This window comes from Neoarius graeffei, chromosome 9 (genome assembly GCF_027579695.1).
Source record: "Neoarius graeffei isolate fNeoGra1 chromosome 9, fNeoGra1.pri, whole genome shotgun sequence".
Lineage (NCBI taxonomy): Eukaryota > Metazoa > Chordata > Actinopteri > Siluriformes > Ariidae > Neoarius > Neoarius graeffei.
The window spans coordinates 48,464,968-48,482,050 of NC_083577.1; the positions used below are offsets into that span (position 1 = coordinate 48,464,968).

Genomic DNA, 17,083 nt, shown 5'->3' on the forward strand with positions numbered 1-17,083 from the left:
CAGGACTGGGGTGCTTTTTAAAATAACAGTGCTTTTGATATCAGATAGCACATCACGAGTTCAAACTGATGTCCTGGTTTACCCTTGCTAAAATTCTCTCTCTCTCACACACGTGCGCGCGCACACACACACACACACTAACACACACACACACCAGATCTCCAAACAGAAAGCGTACTAATCCTATCAAGAACTCTTCTAAATCTCCTTCATTAAATAGGGATTGTTCCTTCATCTCATCACAGCAACACCCCCACCCCACCCCACCCCACCCCCCACCATATCCTCCTTACTAGCATTCCCCCTTTCCCTAACACACTCGCACCATTATTCTTTCTCAGTTTTTCCATTTGTCCTTTCCTTCATTTAAAACCACCAGTACATACCCACACCCTGAAGGTTGTCATTTCATGTGTCAGAAATGGACAAATCACTGCTCATGATCTAAGCCAAGAGAAGATTTAGTTTGGCTGCATGTGAAGGTTTTTTTCAACTACAGTCAAATGTGATAGAATGATAGAACGATCAGGAGGCATTTTTGTGACGTTACGATGCTCATGAGACCATTTTGACCCCTGCAGGTATCGCAATATATGTATAGCGCTTATCCATTGTGGGTCGCAGGTGAGCTGGAACCAGTGAAATTGGCCAAGAGGTGGGGCCCACCCTGAACAAGTCACCAGTCTCTTGCCCCTTTTCCACCAAAGCAATTCCAGGGCTGGTTCGGGGCCAGTGCTTATTTTGGAACCGGGTTTTCTGTTTCCACTGACAAAGAACTGGCTCTGGGGCCAGACAAACCGGTTCCAGGCTAGCACCAACTCTTTGCTGGGCCAGAGGAAAGAACTGCTTACGTCAGCGGGGGGGCGGAGTTGTTAAGACCAACAACAATAGCAAGACCGTGAAAGATCGCCATTTTTAAGCGACGAGAAGCAGCAGCTGTACAAACGCGAAGTCATCCATTATTATTATTGTTGTTGCTGCTTCTTCTTCTCCGTGTTGTTGTTGCTTTGATATTCGCATCAAGGTTTATGCAAACACAGCGACGTAACTGACGTATACAGCGACGTAACTGACGTATACAGCGACGTAATGACGTGGCTCCCCTTAGGACCGCGAGCTATGGAAAAGCAAACTGGTTCTCAGCTGGCTCGCAAGTTGAACGAGTTGTGAACCAGCACCAGCACTGACCCCGAACCAGCCCTGGAACTGATTTGGTGGAAAAGGGGTATCTGTCAGGGCTGAGACACAGACAGCCATTCACATTCACACCTATCGGCAATTTAGAGTAGCCAGTTGACCTAATCTGCATGTCTTTGGACTGTGGGAGGAAATACATGCAGGCGTAGGGTGAACATATAAACTCCACACATAAAGGCCCCGGTTGAACGGCCGGTTCGAACCCAGAACCTTACTGCTGTAGGGCGACATTGCTAACCACTGCACCACTGTACTGCCTGTCCTTTTATAAATGGTGACAATAAAACAACAACAAAAATCTCTCTCGAATGAATTATTGTCTATAATATAGGGTCGACAATTAACTTTATTAACTCTTTGTTCGCAAAATCTATATATTACACGGAGATTCTGAAGAGCTCTTTTAGCCTATTGTCCATTCTTAATGTAAGTCTTTAAAGTGCTAGTCTTATGAAAATGACGTGATAAAATCCCAGGTTTTCTGTGTGTGATATGCTCAAATAGGCTGTAAAGTTCACTGATAAAAAAAAAAAGTTCAAAAAAGAATTTTTTTGCATCTCAATTCTGTTCCAAAAATCACTAAAAGCTTGTCCACGATTGTTAGATCGCAGCGATTTATTGGTCAGCGGTGCTGCATGTGGGATGTCCTAGGCACCACTGCCTTCTTTTGTAAGCTCTCTACACAACTTTATAACAACAAGGACGAAGACGTGACTCAGAGTAAACATGTTTTGGCTTGCTTTTAGATCAGTAATTGTTGTCTAAGTATTGTATTTGGCCACCTAGAAACTACCTTAGAACATTATTGATCTAAGGACAGCTACGTAATGCATTCAAGCAACAGGCTAAACACAAGCTTGACCCAAATCTTAAAAAAAGGTTCTTATTATACACAACTGAAGAAATTTTCACTTACTTATGCCGTTTTGATGTCTTTCTAAACTGACATCTTGATCACATCTAACGCTTGGCGTCTCTGGCCACCGCCGGATGGTGCACATGACCTAGAAATCAGCTGATCCCACGTGTGGCTGACTGCTGCATGAATCGGGACGCAGGGACATACCAACTCCGCCACACGTGGGATCAGCTGATTTCTAGGTCACGTGCACCATCCAGCGGTGGCCAGAGACACCAAGCGTTAGATGTGATCAAGATGTCAGTTTAGAAAGACATCGAAACGGCATAAGTAAGTGAAAATTTCTTCAGTTGTGTATAATAAGAACCTTTTTTAAGATTAGTATTCAACCAACTGGATGAAACTTTTCGAGATTACAAGCTTGACCCTTACTGTGCAGCGGTGAGCTCTTTGGGACGGCGTGTCTGACTTTTTTGTTTCCAGATCGTAGGAACTGCTCCGCGTACCACACGTCACTCAGATCCTTCTATGTGAATTTGCTTCAGAAATTTATCTTTGTCAAAATATATGGAGCAGACACCAAACCGTCCTGTCAGCTTGAAGTTACCTTTCTTTGTCTGTACAAATCGAATCCACTCATTCCATGAAGGCCAATTTATGCTGACAACGCAGTCCTCGCAGATGGTGTCGCAGATGGCGTCTGCGTAGCCCCCGCCCCTTCGCAGACGCTCTGCGCGCACCTCCCAAAAATTGTGACCACCGCAGAAGCCTCGCAGACAAGAGGGCTCTGATTGGTCCACTCTACATCCGCTATACACGCACTTCCACTTCCCTACTTTCCCGGTTTGGTTTGTTTTCACTACCGCCATTTTTAAAAACACGAGCGAAGATGGAGCAGCACGAAGAGCGGTTGATCGAGGAAGTGAGGAAGTACGTACATCTATACGACTCCAGTTCTAGTCATTATAAGTAACCGGAGGATAAACACTCCACTAACCACACCCACCAACTACTCCTAGCAATTTCGCGACTTCGCGCCCCCTTGCGTTGTGGCGGTGAATAACATCACGCACGCCTATTACTCCCCGCTCAACGATAAATTACAACTGTCTGCGAAAAGCTATCTGCGAAAGCCTTGTCGCAAGAGCATGCAGAGACCCCAAGTGTCCTGCCGACTTTGGGCTATAATGGATCGAAATTCCGCTTTTTTTTTTTTTATCAGCTACACTTGAACAGCTTTGAACAACACACCTCTTAGGAGGCATGCTTTGGTTTTAATTTTGTTTTGGAATAAAAAAAAATCGTTAAAAACGTGCTACATTTTGCAAAGCAGATGGAGCTAGAAATGCTGCGAACTTTCAAGCGTTGCGCGTATGACATCACTTCCTTTGAATTAACAGTAACTTACCAGAAACGCATTCGTGTCATGGCGGACTCAAAGAGCCAAACTTTACCGGCTACGGTAAATACTGTAGAACATGTTTCCGGTCTTGTATTAAGATACAATTTAGACAGTAAACCGTTTAACATGTCTAGTTTTATAAGGTACAATTTCCAGCGTTGATGTCATTTTCGTAAGACCAGCACTTTAATGAGCCAGTCTTTCTCACCCATGTTGAGTACACACTGAACTGATGTTCCACCTCTTAACCAGCGTTTCAGTTAATACCACTCACATGCTTAAACCCCATCCACTCTACTTTCTATTTATTTTCACAGTACGTGTCATGTTGCAGATTTGTGATGGAGAATTTTACTGGATTCCCTTGGCGCTTCACAAACGCTAAGGCTTTTTAAAATCCATTCATATCCCACACGGTTACGTTTTATACAGTGTGAATCGTGTTTAAAGTTGTAACCTACATTCTGCATGTTAAGATTGTGTCGCCGAGCTGCCGAGCAAAGTGTTTATAGGACATTGATGCTCGTTACACTAATATGCCGAATCAGAATAAACACAAGTTTCTTGTTCGTTAGTGTGCCCCTGTCGCTTGTCACGTAAAACGGTTGAATTACAGCTGACCCAGATTCAACTGTCTCCGCCCCTTCTGTTCTGTTGATGTTGTGGTACATTCGGACATGATACGAAGTTGATTGTGCTGTTCAAAAGCAATGTGAATTCTGTGTGACACCCAAATACATAGTGACGGTTTGTTCTGTGTGTGTGTGTGTGTGTGTGTGTCCCTCAGGAAGTGGAGAATCTGTTTGTTTTCCTCTCAGCGCTGCTTCACCTGGAGGAGCTGCGTTTCACAGCCCCGACGGACTCTGACACAGCTCTTGTGTCTGACTTGCAGCTGTTAGAGCGAGGTGAGCGAATGTGGCCCTCAGGTGGAACACCTACACTTGGAGGCCAGCAGAGGGCACAAACTCCTGTAAATTCACTTCCACTATCTAGGGAGGGAGAACGGAAAGGCTACGCACTGAGAGCTGTGATGCACCCCCACCAGCCTGACTTGTTTACATCAGTACTGCTGAGACTTAATGAGAGACCACTCAGTACGAAATGGAAAACACTCTCCCTCACCACACACACACACACACACACACACACACACACACACACACACAGCCACTCATACATATGATTGCACCACTGTGTCAATTGCTCTTACCTGCCCCAAACTCTCTTTCCCTGCCTGCGCCTCTCTCTCTCTCTCTCTCTCTCTCTCTCTCTCTCTCTCTCTTTTTGTGCGCACAAACATGCACACGCTCACATGCACAAACACACACAGTAAGTGAGTCAGCTGTTTTTCTGAGTCCTGACAAGTGGTGAAGCAGAACAGCTTGACTACTCTTTGCCCTGTTCCTTACATAACATGACACATACAACAGTATGGCTGTGTGCCATAGTAAACAAGTAACGTCACTACGCTCTCGGTCTCTCACACACGTACACAAAATTTGGCCATGATTAACAACACACGAGTTCACTGGCTCCCATATGTACAGATATATACCTTCAAACTCCAGCTGAGCCAGCAGGATCGGTCTCTAGAGTGAAAGTAATACTAAGAAAAAGTAGATGCTATGTACTGTTCTGTGGCAGGGAAGCACAGCAGGTCATACGGGACTCTCTAGTATTAGCACAGGGACTCTGCGTTTGGCTTTCCCCATTTCAGACTGCTGCAAACACACACACGTGTAAAGAAACATGTTTTTCATTTCCACTTGTTTACAGCTTGCGCTAGTCTTTGTGGATAAGGAAGTGTATCTTTGTGTGTTTGCAGTGGCAGGAATGCTGCAGGTGAGCCCGGAGGATCTGGGTGCTGCTCTCACCTCGGATGTTCAGTATTTTAAAGGTGTGGACTGCAATTCAGCATCAAACAAGTCGAAACGCAGTCAGCCATTTTGACGCAAGGCAACTATTTACTGTATCGTCTGAATATATGCATTGCAGAGATTCTGCCACCCCAATTAAAAACAAAAAACGTTGGGACACTGTGTAAAACATAAATAAAAACGGAATGTGAAGAAACCCTGTATTTCATTGAAAATAGCACAAAGACAACATACCAAATGTTGAAACTGAGAAATTTTATTGTTTTGTGAAAAATATATGCTCATTTTGAATTTGATGTCAGTAACACGTTTCAGAAAAGTTGGGTCGGGGGCGACAAAAGACTGAAAAAGTGTATAATGTTTAAAAAAAAACTAATTAGGTTCATTGGCAACAGGTCAGTAACATGATTGGGTATAAAAAGAGCATCCCAGAGAGGCTGAGTCTCTCAGAAGTAAAGATGGGGAGGGGTTCACGGCTCTGTGAAAGACTGCGTGGGCAAACAGTGCAACAATTTAAGAACAACGTTCCTCAAAGTAAAATTGCAAAGAATTTGAGGATCAAATCATCTACGGGACATGATATCATTAAAAGATTCAGAGAATCTGGAGAAATCTCTGTATGCAAGAGACAAGGCTGAAAACTGACATTGGCTGTCCATGATCCTCAGGTGACACTGCATTAAAAGCAGACACGTGTCTGTAGTGGAAATCACTGTATGGGCTCAGGAACACTTCAGAAAACCATTGTCTGTAAAAACTGTTCATTACTACATCCACAAATGGAAGTTAAAACCAGATATAAACAATATCCAGAAACACCGCCACCTTCTCTGGGTCCCGGCTCTTTTATGATGGACTGAGGTGAAGTGGAAAATTGTCCCGAGGTCTGACGAATCAAAAGTAGAAATTCTTTTTAGAAATCATGGACACCACGTCCTCCAGGCTAAAGAAGAGAGGGACCGTCCGGCTTATCAGTGCACAGTTCAAAAGCCAGTATCTGTGATGGTATGAAGGTGCATTAGTGCACATGACATGGGTAGCTTGTACATCTGGGAAGGCATCATTAATGCTGAAGGATATATACACATTTCAGAGCAATATGCTGCCATCCAGACAAAATCTTTTTCAGGGAAGGCCTTCATTCTTTCAGCAAGACAATGCCAAACCGCTTTCTCTACATATTAAAACTGCATGGCTACGTAGTAGAAGAGTCCAGGTGCTAAACTGGCCTGCCTGCAGTCCAGATCTGTCTCCCATTTTTAGATTAGATTAGATAAAACTTTATTGATCCCTTTGGGTGGGTTCCCTCAGGGAAATTAAGAACATTTAAAACATTTGGAGCATTATGAAGTGCAAAATATGACAAAGGAGACCCCGAACTGTTGAGCAACTGAAATTGTATATCGGGCAAGAATGAGGCAACATTTCTCTTTCAAAACTACAGCAACTGGTCTCCTCAGTTCCCAAACATTTACAGAGTGTTGTTAAAAGTAGAGGTGATGCGACACAGTGGTAAACATGCCCCGTCCGAACTTTTTTGAAACAGTATTGCTGATATCAAATTCAAAATGAGCATATATTTTTTCAAAAAACAATAAACTTTTTTGGCTTCAACATTTGATATGTTGTCTTTGTACAGTTTTCAATGAAATATAGGGTTTCCATGATTTGCAAATTATTGCATTCTGTTTTTATTTACAGTTCACACAGTGTCCCATCTTTTTTGGAATTGGAGTGTGTATTGGGTGATTTTACACTGTAGAAATGCAGTTATTGCTCCCGAATGTGTTTGTAGGGATTCTACAATGATCAGTTTTAGTCTGTGGTTGAGCATCACACACGTTCTACAGTATATGGTGAGTTTCAGCAGGTGAAATGCTCCTGGAAATCAGGCAGTCATCTGGTACAAGGATGTTATTAACATGTACAATACAGCGAATGGTTGTCTTGCAATTTTCATGACCGTATACGCTTGTATTCTTTCTCCTTATGGGAAGTTGGGATGCAGGATAACTGTCATTATGTTGGGTGTTAAATCATTGTTGTGGGGGAAAAATGACCTGAAAGTGCTATTTAAATTGAGGAAATATCATTTAAGTCTATGGGAGCCTAAGGACCAGTTAACCATTCAGATGTGGTTATGGCGGGGGGTTTTTTTTCGGGGGGGGGCTTGGTCATGCCATTTTCTCCCAATTTGGTCATTTTGACAATTCTTCTGCGATACCAAAGCCAACTGACTAGCATGTTAAGAAGAAAGTGCTAACTGCCCTCTTCCACATACGTGAGCTCACAGATATACACAATTGGCTAGTGTCATTCAAGGCAAAGAATAATGCGCTACCGCCCACTTAGCACAGCTAATGTTGCTGTCTTGGACTCCTGGTCACAGATACCTGTAGCAACTTCAGGACTGAGACTTGCAATCTCCCAAATGGGGCAAATGTTTTACTTTTACACCACTTAGGAGACAATAGACATGTTTAATTTGAACATTTGCAGTAGTTTGTCCCAATACAGCAACATTTTTACACAGACATGCATCATGAATGATAACACAGATGGATCTGAGCAAAATGTCAACTTTCTGCAAATGTTTGTGCGTTTGCATTCACCTCATCGGATATGTAGAGAACATGGCAAATATTTGATATCTGCATCAGTCCAGGATGCTAATATTAAATATTTGTTAGGGATGTAATCCTTAATATAAGGCTCCATTTGGTCACACTTCAAATAAGTGAGTTTTTATTGGTCTGTATTTTGTTAACATTCAAACAGACATCATTTAATAGATGAATTAATTTCTCTATCATTCCTTTTGGTATATTTCAATAATATTTGCTGGCTTGTTTTCATGGTATATCAGATATGTTCCATTCAGCTAGCATGATATTGAATGAGTTGAAGACAAGTTCAATATCATGCTAGCTGAATGGACTATATCTGTTATACCCTGAAAACAAGCCAATTATTATTATTATTATACATTCCTTTCGGGTGTTCAACATGTCTTTCTCTTTCAAAATTCTCTCAATCTTCCGTATTGAACAAAGCAAACCTGGTGGCCATGTTTGTTTACAAATTGTCACGGTCGCTCGCTAGTGTGGAAGTTTTACATCTTTGGCGTGTGACATCATGTCTTGACAACCATGCAATATCGTAAACCATATTCAACGCTCATTCTCCATTGGGTAGAGTGACGTAATACACGTAGGGTAAGCGATATGCGAACAATATTGCATGCTATCAAACCAAATGAATGAAACCCACTAGAAGGGAATAGAACACGTTTTTATTCCATCAAAAATATGTCCTGTATGCATAATAATGCTGAATATCACAGTTTGTTCATGATTAAATAATGACTCAAACATTGTCAGTTAAAGGAACCATAATGTAAGTTGCTACCCTCTGCTTTTCATTAATATACACACTCAGTGTTTTTGCTATCAATGCAGTGCTTGTTGTGAATGGAATCTCAGACCTGCACCACCCAGTAGGTCATTCATTGAGAAACCACAGCAGCACTGGCCAGGGCCCAGTCAGAAAGTTATCAATGGAGTATGCCTGAGGCAGGCTTCCAAATAGACTACACTAATGACTAGCGGACTTCAGTTTGGCACAATCAGCTTGGCTGGACAAATGCCCTCTCGATTCACAGACATTGCAGAGTAAAGCACCCACTCACCATGTTGATAAGTGTTGCTGCTAAAGCAGCCTATAAGGCGCACATGACTGTCTGGCTTTTAACCCAATTCAGCTGACAATTTGCTGTAATGCAGCGGACACCCTGACCTACTGCCTAAAATTACACGCACGTTTCTGTCTAAGAGCCTCTGTTTCAGTGCCTGTTTGTGTCTGGATTTGTGTGTTTCTATTGTCTCCTGCTAACACATGCACAAAGTCAGGAGAAGGTTAGCATGCTAGTAGTTTGCTATTGTGTACTAGCATGTACACTAAGTTGCCTATTTATGATTTACCAAGATGGTTAACCCATTAAAGCAGGGGTTATCAGCTGGTAGATCGCAGTCTGGATCCAAATAAAGCAAAGTATTTCAATGGATTGAACCAAGCAATGGAAAAATACTGTCGCAGAACTGGTCATTGTATGAAAAAAATGGTCAATAGTTCAGAGACTCCATCCATTATCTGTAGCCACTTATCCTGTCCAACAGGGTTGCAGGCAAGCTGGAGCCTATCCCAGCTGACTACGGGCGAAAGGCGGGGTACACCCTGGACAAGTCGCCAGGTCATCACAGGGCTGACACATAGACACAGACAACCATTCACACTCACATTCACACCTACGGTCAATTTAGAGTCACCAGTTAACCTAACCTGCATGTCTTTGGACTGTGGGGGAAACCGGAGCACCCGGAGGAAACCCACGCGGACGCAGGGAGAACATGCAAACTCCACACAGAAAGGCCTTCGTTGGCTGCTGGGCTCGAACCCAGGACCTTCTTGCTGTGAGGCAACAGCGCTAACCACTACACCACAGTGCCGCCCTAGTTCAGAGACTCAGTTAAAAAAAAAAAAAAACATCTTGGGTTCTGTAGCAGATCTGAAGCATTTATGCATATTATTTAACTGAAAGTATTTGAGAAAGGGAAGAGTTAAAATTATTTTGCTGGTCTGATTCATGAGGTGATGACAAAACGAACAAACAAAAACCCCATAATGTTTAAAGGTGACCCGACCAAAAACATGCATTTAATCGCCACTTCAGTTTAAAAACAGATGGGTGACATTGGTCTGGTCAGAGTTTGTGGCACTTGACAAAAGTGGTAACCTGAAGTGTCCATGAAAAAGAAAATCATAACCACTTCAAATTGATGTCTTATTTACAGCCATGAGCTAATCACAAATGGTAAAGCAGTAAATTGTCATTTAGTGATGTTTGTTGCTTATCCAGATATTTGTAAGCGATTACATATGGCTGGACCACTACAAATTTTCGTTGAATACTCCTGTATGTAATCATTCAGCCCTGTCTGGCTTTTGCATAAGATAAAAAGTTGATTTATTCTTAACTGACCAGTTTGTGCTTATGATTATTGCTTTCCAAAGCATTAGAAATCTCCCCATTATTTCGAGTATTTGTATAATGTAAAATGATTTCTCATTATTATGACATTAAACAAATGCTAACACAATAAAACCTGCCATTTCTGCTTCCATTCAGGTGATGTCATCACACGGCGCCACACGGTGGAAATGTCCAACCAGTACAGAGACCTCCTGACTAAAGCTCTGTACGGACGACTCTTCAGCGTTCTAGTCAACAATATTAACTATTATCTGCAAGGTCAAGATGAGAGCCTTGGGTAGGTTTAATTGTGAATGTTTTTGAGTGCCATTTCCATTCCAGGAATTCAGAAATGATTAGGAAACGCTCCGAGAAATGCTTTCACTGAACTGTAGTTTGATATGGTTGAAAAGTTTATGCAAAAAAACCCCAAAACAAAACAATAGCCCTGAATAGGATAATGACTCCCTAAACAAGAAAAAATGCTGATCTTAAAAAAAAAAAAAAAATGCCGGGTAGATCTAGATAAAATAGTCTTAAAGCACTTGTCTGTTTTTTAATTTGCTGCCCTGTGCAATGCCACAGTACCTGCCGATACCATAACAACTCAGCATCTTTAGCCAGTCTTTAGCAATTCCTCAACTGTAAAGAATGCAGGAACAACACACACCGTCAGCACGTCCTTTACAGAACCTCAGTCGATAGCATCAATCATACCAGTCGGTGAAGGTGAAGTTTTACAATAGTTTGCATAACATACATTGTGCTTGTTGATTGACGTGTTGGGTTATCTATACTACTGTCCTTGCCCCTCCCAAATCATAAGACTGTCATTCCAACTATGTAAGCACAAAAGGCTTGTTTGTTCACTTTCTCTTTCATTTGTTGTTTTTGCCAACTGCAAAACGTACACACGCATCAACATACACTTCAGTTGGATTTGCATAACAGTCACACAGTGAGCACTGAGGATTCGACCAAGAAGCAGAGCATGTATTTAGTACTGAATATTCGTTACTGGTGCTTTAACAGTATGTAAAGCTGTTGTCTTTCCACTGAAGTATTAAAGTCTACTGTTGAATTTTAATAGCTATAAAGACACACTTTTAGAAAGCCTCATGTCTTTTCTTACAAAAGCTCATGTATTCATGCTAACTTACATAGTGAGCACACACACACCTTACACATACACGTGCCTGTTCAAGTTCATTCACAGCACTTCACACACACACACACACACACACACACACACACACACACACACACATTTTATTTATATAAGGGCGGCACGGTGGTGTAGTGGTTAGCACCGTCACCTCACAGCAAGAAGGTCCGGGTTCGAGCCCAGTGACTGACAGGGACCTTTCTGTGCGGAGTTTGCATGTTCTCCCCGTGTCCGCGTGGGTTTCCTCCGGGTGCTCTGGTTTCACCCACAGTCCAAAGATATGCAGGTTAGGCTAATTGGTGACTCTAAATTGACCGTAGGTGTGAATGTGAGTGTGAATGGTTTTGTCTTTGTGTCAGCCCTGGATGACCTGACAACTTGTCCAGGGTGTACCCCGCCTTTCGCCCATAGTCTGCTGGGATAGGCTCCAGCTTGCCCGCGACTGCACAGGATAAGTGGTTACAGATAATGAATGGATGGAGATGTGTGTGTATGTATATGTGTGTGTATATATATGTATGTGTGTATATATATATTCTATCCACATTCACTGGATATGAGCAATCGCGCGCTCTGATTGGCTGCTCTACCACAAGGATATCGGCTCATGTACCATGAGTAGAGAAAAACAAAATGGCAGAGCATGTTGCTGAACCAACCAAGGATGAAATAAAAACTCTACTCGAAAACAAAACCCCAAAAAAATACAAAAAAGCAACAACATATGGAATAAAAGTATCTGATGGTAAGAACGTATCTTTTTTTTTTCCCCAAGAATTATTATTATCGTATTTTTCACAAATTTCTACTGCCATTTTGTTGGTTTGTTTACATTCTAAGTGGAAATTGTGTTGTCGGATGTTTTGCATAATTTTTTTTAATTTATCAAATTTGCAAAAAATAAAAATGCTCTGTTTCTCGACATCCAATGAATGTGGATATAATCAGTGATGGGAATAACGGCGTTAGAAATAAACGGCGTTACTAATGGCGTTACTTTTTTTAGTAACGAGTAATCTAACTAATTACTTTTTACATCGTTATAACGCCGTTCCCGTTACTTACAATAAAATACTATGCGTTACTTTATTAAAGCTGTTCTCATCTGGCACGCTGCTCGTTCAGCCTTTCTTTACTCTGCTTTCGTGTGGGGCGGGGAGACACGAGACAACGGCACAGTAAGCCAATCAGAGTAGAGTTGGACAACATAGATACTGTACGTAGGTAGGCCACGCCTACTGCACAACTGCGCGCTCTTTCAATCGGAAGACCCAGCGATGGCGAGCGGTCAGCCCAGCCCTGCGCTTTCACACTGGAAATACAGCCATTACTTTTCATTACTTTAAATAAAAGGCAAGAGTGTTTACGTGCAATATACATTACAGTATGTCGAGGAACAAAGCGTTTGTCCTCGTCAGTGGCCAGTAATTAGTAACATAATTTTAATAACTACAAAAATATATTACATTTGATAGATGTCTTATCTCACATTGTCCCACAAAAATATTAATATAGTGTAGATAACATGACTAATTGGTTCTGTTAAGTGTCCATTTCAGTCATTAAACACATTTAACATTCACTTTTATTATGATTACACTAATTGAATTTGATTTTTTTTTTTGAGGGGGAACAAAATGTAACGGAATAATTACTTTCCCTGGTAATTAGTTACTTTTATAACAAAGTAACTCCGTTACTAACTCAGTTACTTTTTGGGAAAAGTAACTAGTAACTATAACTAATTACTTTTTTAAAGTAACGTGCCCAACACTGGATATAATAAACCAGTTTATATATATATATATATATATATATATATATATATATATATATATATATATATATATATGCGTGTTTGTGCGCAAATATAAATGGGGTGTGTCACCACAAAATGAATCTGGTTCATCAAGAAAATGAAAAGTTGGTTTTAGAGATAAATCTGTTTTAGCTTTAAAATAAGGGGCCATTTGTTAAATTTGCTGCAGCCAATCCAAAGAAATTATCAAAAATGTACACAGAATGGTGCAAAAATCATTGAGTGAGCGAGAGTCCTGTGAGTGGAAATACTTTGTTGATAAGAGTGGTCAGAGGAAATAGGCCAGATTGGTTTGAGCTGCCAGGAAGGATAATCACTCTTTACAGCCATGATGAGTAGAAAAGCATCTCAACATGCACAAAACATCCAAACCTGAGGTGGATGGGCTTACAACAGCAGAAGTCCACATTGGGTTCTACTCCTGTCAGCCATGAACAGGAATCTGAGGCCATCATGGGTACAGAGTCACTGAAACTGCTTTTCATGGTTGAACAGAGTGCTTATTTGAGTTGCTTTAGACTTCCTGTCAGCTCAGACCAGTCTGGTAATTCTCCTCTGATCTCTCTCATCAACAAGGTGTTTTAGCCTGCAGACCTTCCACTCATAGGATGCCCCCCCCATTCTGTGTAAACTCGAGAAACTGTTGTGTGTGAAAATAATGAGCTCAGCAGTTTCTGAAATACTCACATAAACCATCTGGTACGAACAATCATGCCACAGTTAGTCACAAAGTTCGCATTTTTCCACATTCTGATTTTGATGTGAACATTAATTGAAGATCTTGACCTGTCTGCGTGTGTTTACAGAGACCCTTCACTTGAGATCAGCATCCTGGACGTTTTTGGCTTTGAGAAATTTCAGAGGAATACGTTTGAACAGGTGAGCCTGGGTGCTGTGGATGTAGATGGTTTATTCTGTTTTATCTGAGGTTATTGAAAAAAATTATTTATACAACTGAAAGCCTTTTTACACACTACTTCTCATATACACTGTTATTTGTCCACATCAAGACATAATTTGCAAGACACGTAATGTCACTGTGGCGCTAATCCAGACACAACTCTTCTCACTGTAGTCTATTACTTTGTAGAACCCAGACCGCATGCAGCCTCTTTCTTCCTGCACTAAGTCTAGTTTTGGGAGTCAGTAGGCACAGCTTGAGTTTGATGGAGTGCTGATTGCAGTGTCAGACCAGAGTGAGTGAAAGCATTGTGCTTGTGGACCCTTTTTCCAGTACAGAAAAACACTCATCTGAGCCACAGCATGCATTTTCCCACTGAAAGAGCATTTTTACCATGGGCTGTGTTCCTAATGAACTGCATATATATATATATATATATATATATATATATATATATATATATATATATATATATATATATATATATGTGTATATATATGTGTATATGTGCCCGAATCCAGGGACACATGTTAGCCCGGGGGCATTTTGAGTTATTGACAGATTCAGAAAGTACAGTTTCTAAGCTTTCCAATGATGCCTTCCATGTGGAGATCTGACAATATTTGAAGAATGTGTGGCCTTTTGAAAGTGTATACCTCTTAAAACAGAAAAAGGAGAAAATCGCCCTCAAAGTTTTCCGTCTCAGCTACTCTGGGTGTAGGGCGGGCACATAATGCTGCTCATCTGCATGACATTAAGGAAAGCCCTACCCCCTACGAGCTAGCATGATACTACTTTCATATAAACAAAGATCACCACGTCAATTTTCCTTCCATGCAAAGTATGCCCAAAACAATTATGAAGTACAAAAATAAGTCCTAAAGTATACTTTAACGTTTTGTGGTTGAAAAATTACTCACACCGTAAAAAAGATAGCACGATGATGACACAACTAACACAACACTAGTTTCATGTAAAGCCTCGGTCACAACCGGCCGTATGTGCTCCTACGGCCGGTCTACATGCAAAAAATGCAAGAAACGCACGGAGGGCGCGCATGAAACGCACGAGAGCACGCGTGCGATGTGCTGATTTTCGAGCCGCAGACCGGCCGCAGAGGTTCTTTGTCATGTCAAACAAACTCTACGGGCGCTTACGTTTTTTTCAGGTTGCAAGACAAACTTACGGCCAACGCACGTCTTTCTCCATGAACAACAACAACAAAAAAACACAGCGATTTGGGAAACGCCAAAAATCGCACGGCCAAAAAATCGTACGTCCGGTTGTGACCTAGGCTTAACCAAACTACAACACTCTCCGTTACATGCAAAAATAACCACACAGCCTTAGATTAATAAACTTACCCCATCAGAAAGAGAAACGGCGCCTTGCACACACCAATGCCTCTGATGGAATGTAATCCTAGCTTCCTTTTGGTTGGGTTTTTTTGCTAGAAATGGTTATCTCCGATGTAAAAACCATGTGTCTGTTTGCTTCGCGGTGTTTCAGCTCCCCTGCGCTCTGTTTAGCTTGCTCATTCCATAGTGAAATTACACGCCTGTATGCAGCTTAAGTAGCCATGAGCTCAGCTCGTATCATACAGCTGATTCGCGAAAAAAAACAAAACAAAAGACTTAAATCATCATGTGAATGGCCCATATGGTAATTTACCCACACCCCCCAGCAGGCTACAGTCCTGACAAAAATGAGACAATTTGCAACAAAAAATGTATGCTTTTCCAACAAAACAATCTATTATCTGAAATACTGATTGCATTCTTCAAGATCTCAACTTGCACATGATGGAAAAAAACAAAAATCACAAATTTCGAAAAAAAAAAAGCTTCTTTTGCGATTATCTCAGATTCGTTTCGGCCGACATGTGTCCCTGGATTTGGTGAGGCGTCACATATATATAATACAATACAGTATTGTAGCGCGCACAATGTGTGGGTGGAGCACAGAGGACGGCAGGACAACGTTTGGAGGTAGTGACAGCGTATTTATTAATCAACTTTTTCAGTCTAACGCTCGCATGCACGCACGCACACAGACACACACTCAGCCTCCAATCCCGGGTCGCGCTCCCTCTGCTCTCTCTCAGCCTCCTTAAATAGGGAGCGGTTTACTGGGAAAACACACACAAAACACAGGTTAATTACCGTCAGGTGAAGCGATTCTGCCACTCACCTTCCCCGGCTCCACCCTCCTGTCACAGACCGGTGCTTGACCACGCCCCCGCTGCCACATACCCCCACCGCCCGACTCAGGCCGGCCAACCCCCCCCCCCCCCCCCCTTGACGGGAGAGGAAGTCCGCCACGACCATCTGCGCCCCCGGCCTGTGGACCACCTTGAAGTTGAAGGGTTGGAGTGCCAGATACCAACGGGTGATCCGCGCGTTGGCATCCTTCATGCGGTGGAGCCACTGGAGGGGCGCGTGGTCCGAACAGAGGGTGAAAGAGTGCCCCAGCAGGTAGTAACGGAGGGCGAGGACCGCCCACTTGATCGCCAGGCACTCTTTCTCAATTGTGCTGTAGCGCCCCTCACGCACTGACAGCTTGCGGCTGATGTATAGGACCGGGCGGTCCTCCCCCTCCACCTGCTGGGACAAAACGGCCCCCAGCCCTCTGTCCGACGCATCCGTCTGTAACAAAAAAGGGAGAGAGAAGTCAGGGGAGTGTAAGAGTGGCCCCCCGCACAGTGCAGCCTTTACCTCAGAGAAAGCCCGCTGGCACTGCTCCGTCCACTGGACCGGATCTGGCGCCCCTTTTTTAGTGAGGTCAGTCAGCGGGCTGGTGACGTCCGAATAATTAGGTATAAACCTACGATAGTA

At 42.4% G+C, this 17,083-nt stretch overlaps 1 protein-coding gene across 1 annotated transcript in view; it reads left to right on the forward strand.

The window, feature by feature from the left end:
- The window catches only part of myo16 (myosin XVI), a 250,670-nt gene that overhangs the window by 149,322 nt on the left and 84,265 nt on the right, over nt 1-17,083 (forward strand). The window contains exons 18-21 of the mRNA XM_060929678.1: nt 4,246-4,363; nt 5,284-5,355; nt 10,521-10,662; nt 14,155-14,227. Coding sequence (XP_060785661.1) covers nt 4,246-4,363; nt 5,284-5,355; nt 10,521-10,662; nt 14,155-14,227 — 405 coding nt within the window. The remainder of the gene's footprint in view (nt 1-4,245; nt 4,364-5,283; nt 5,356-10,520; nt 10,663-14,154; nt 14,228-17,083) is intronic.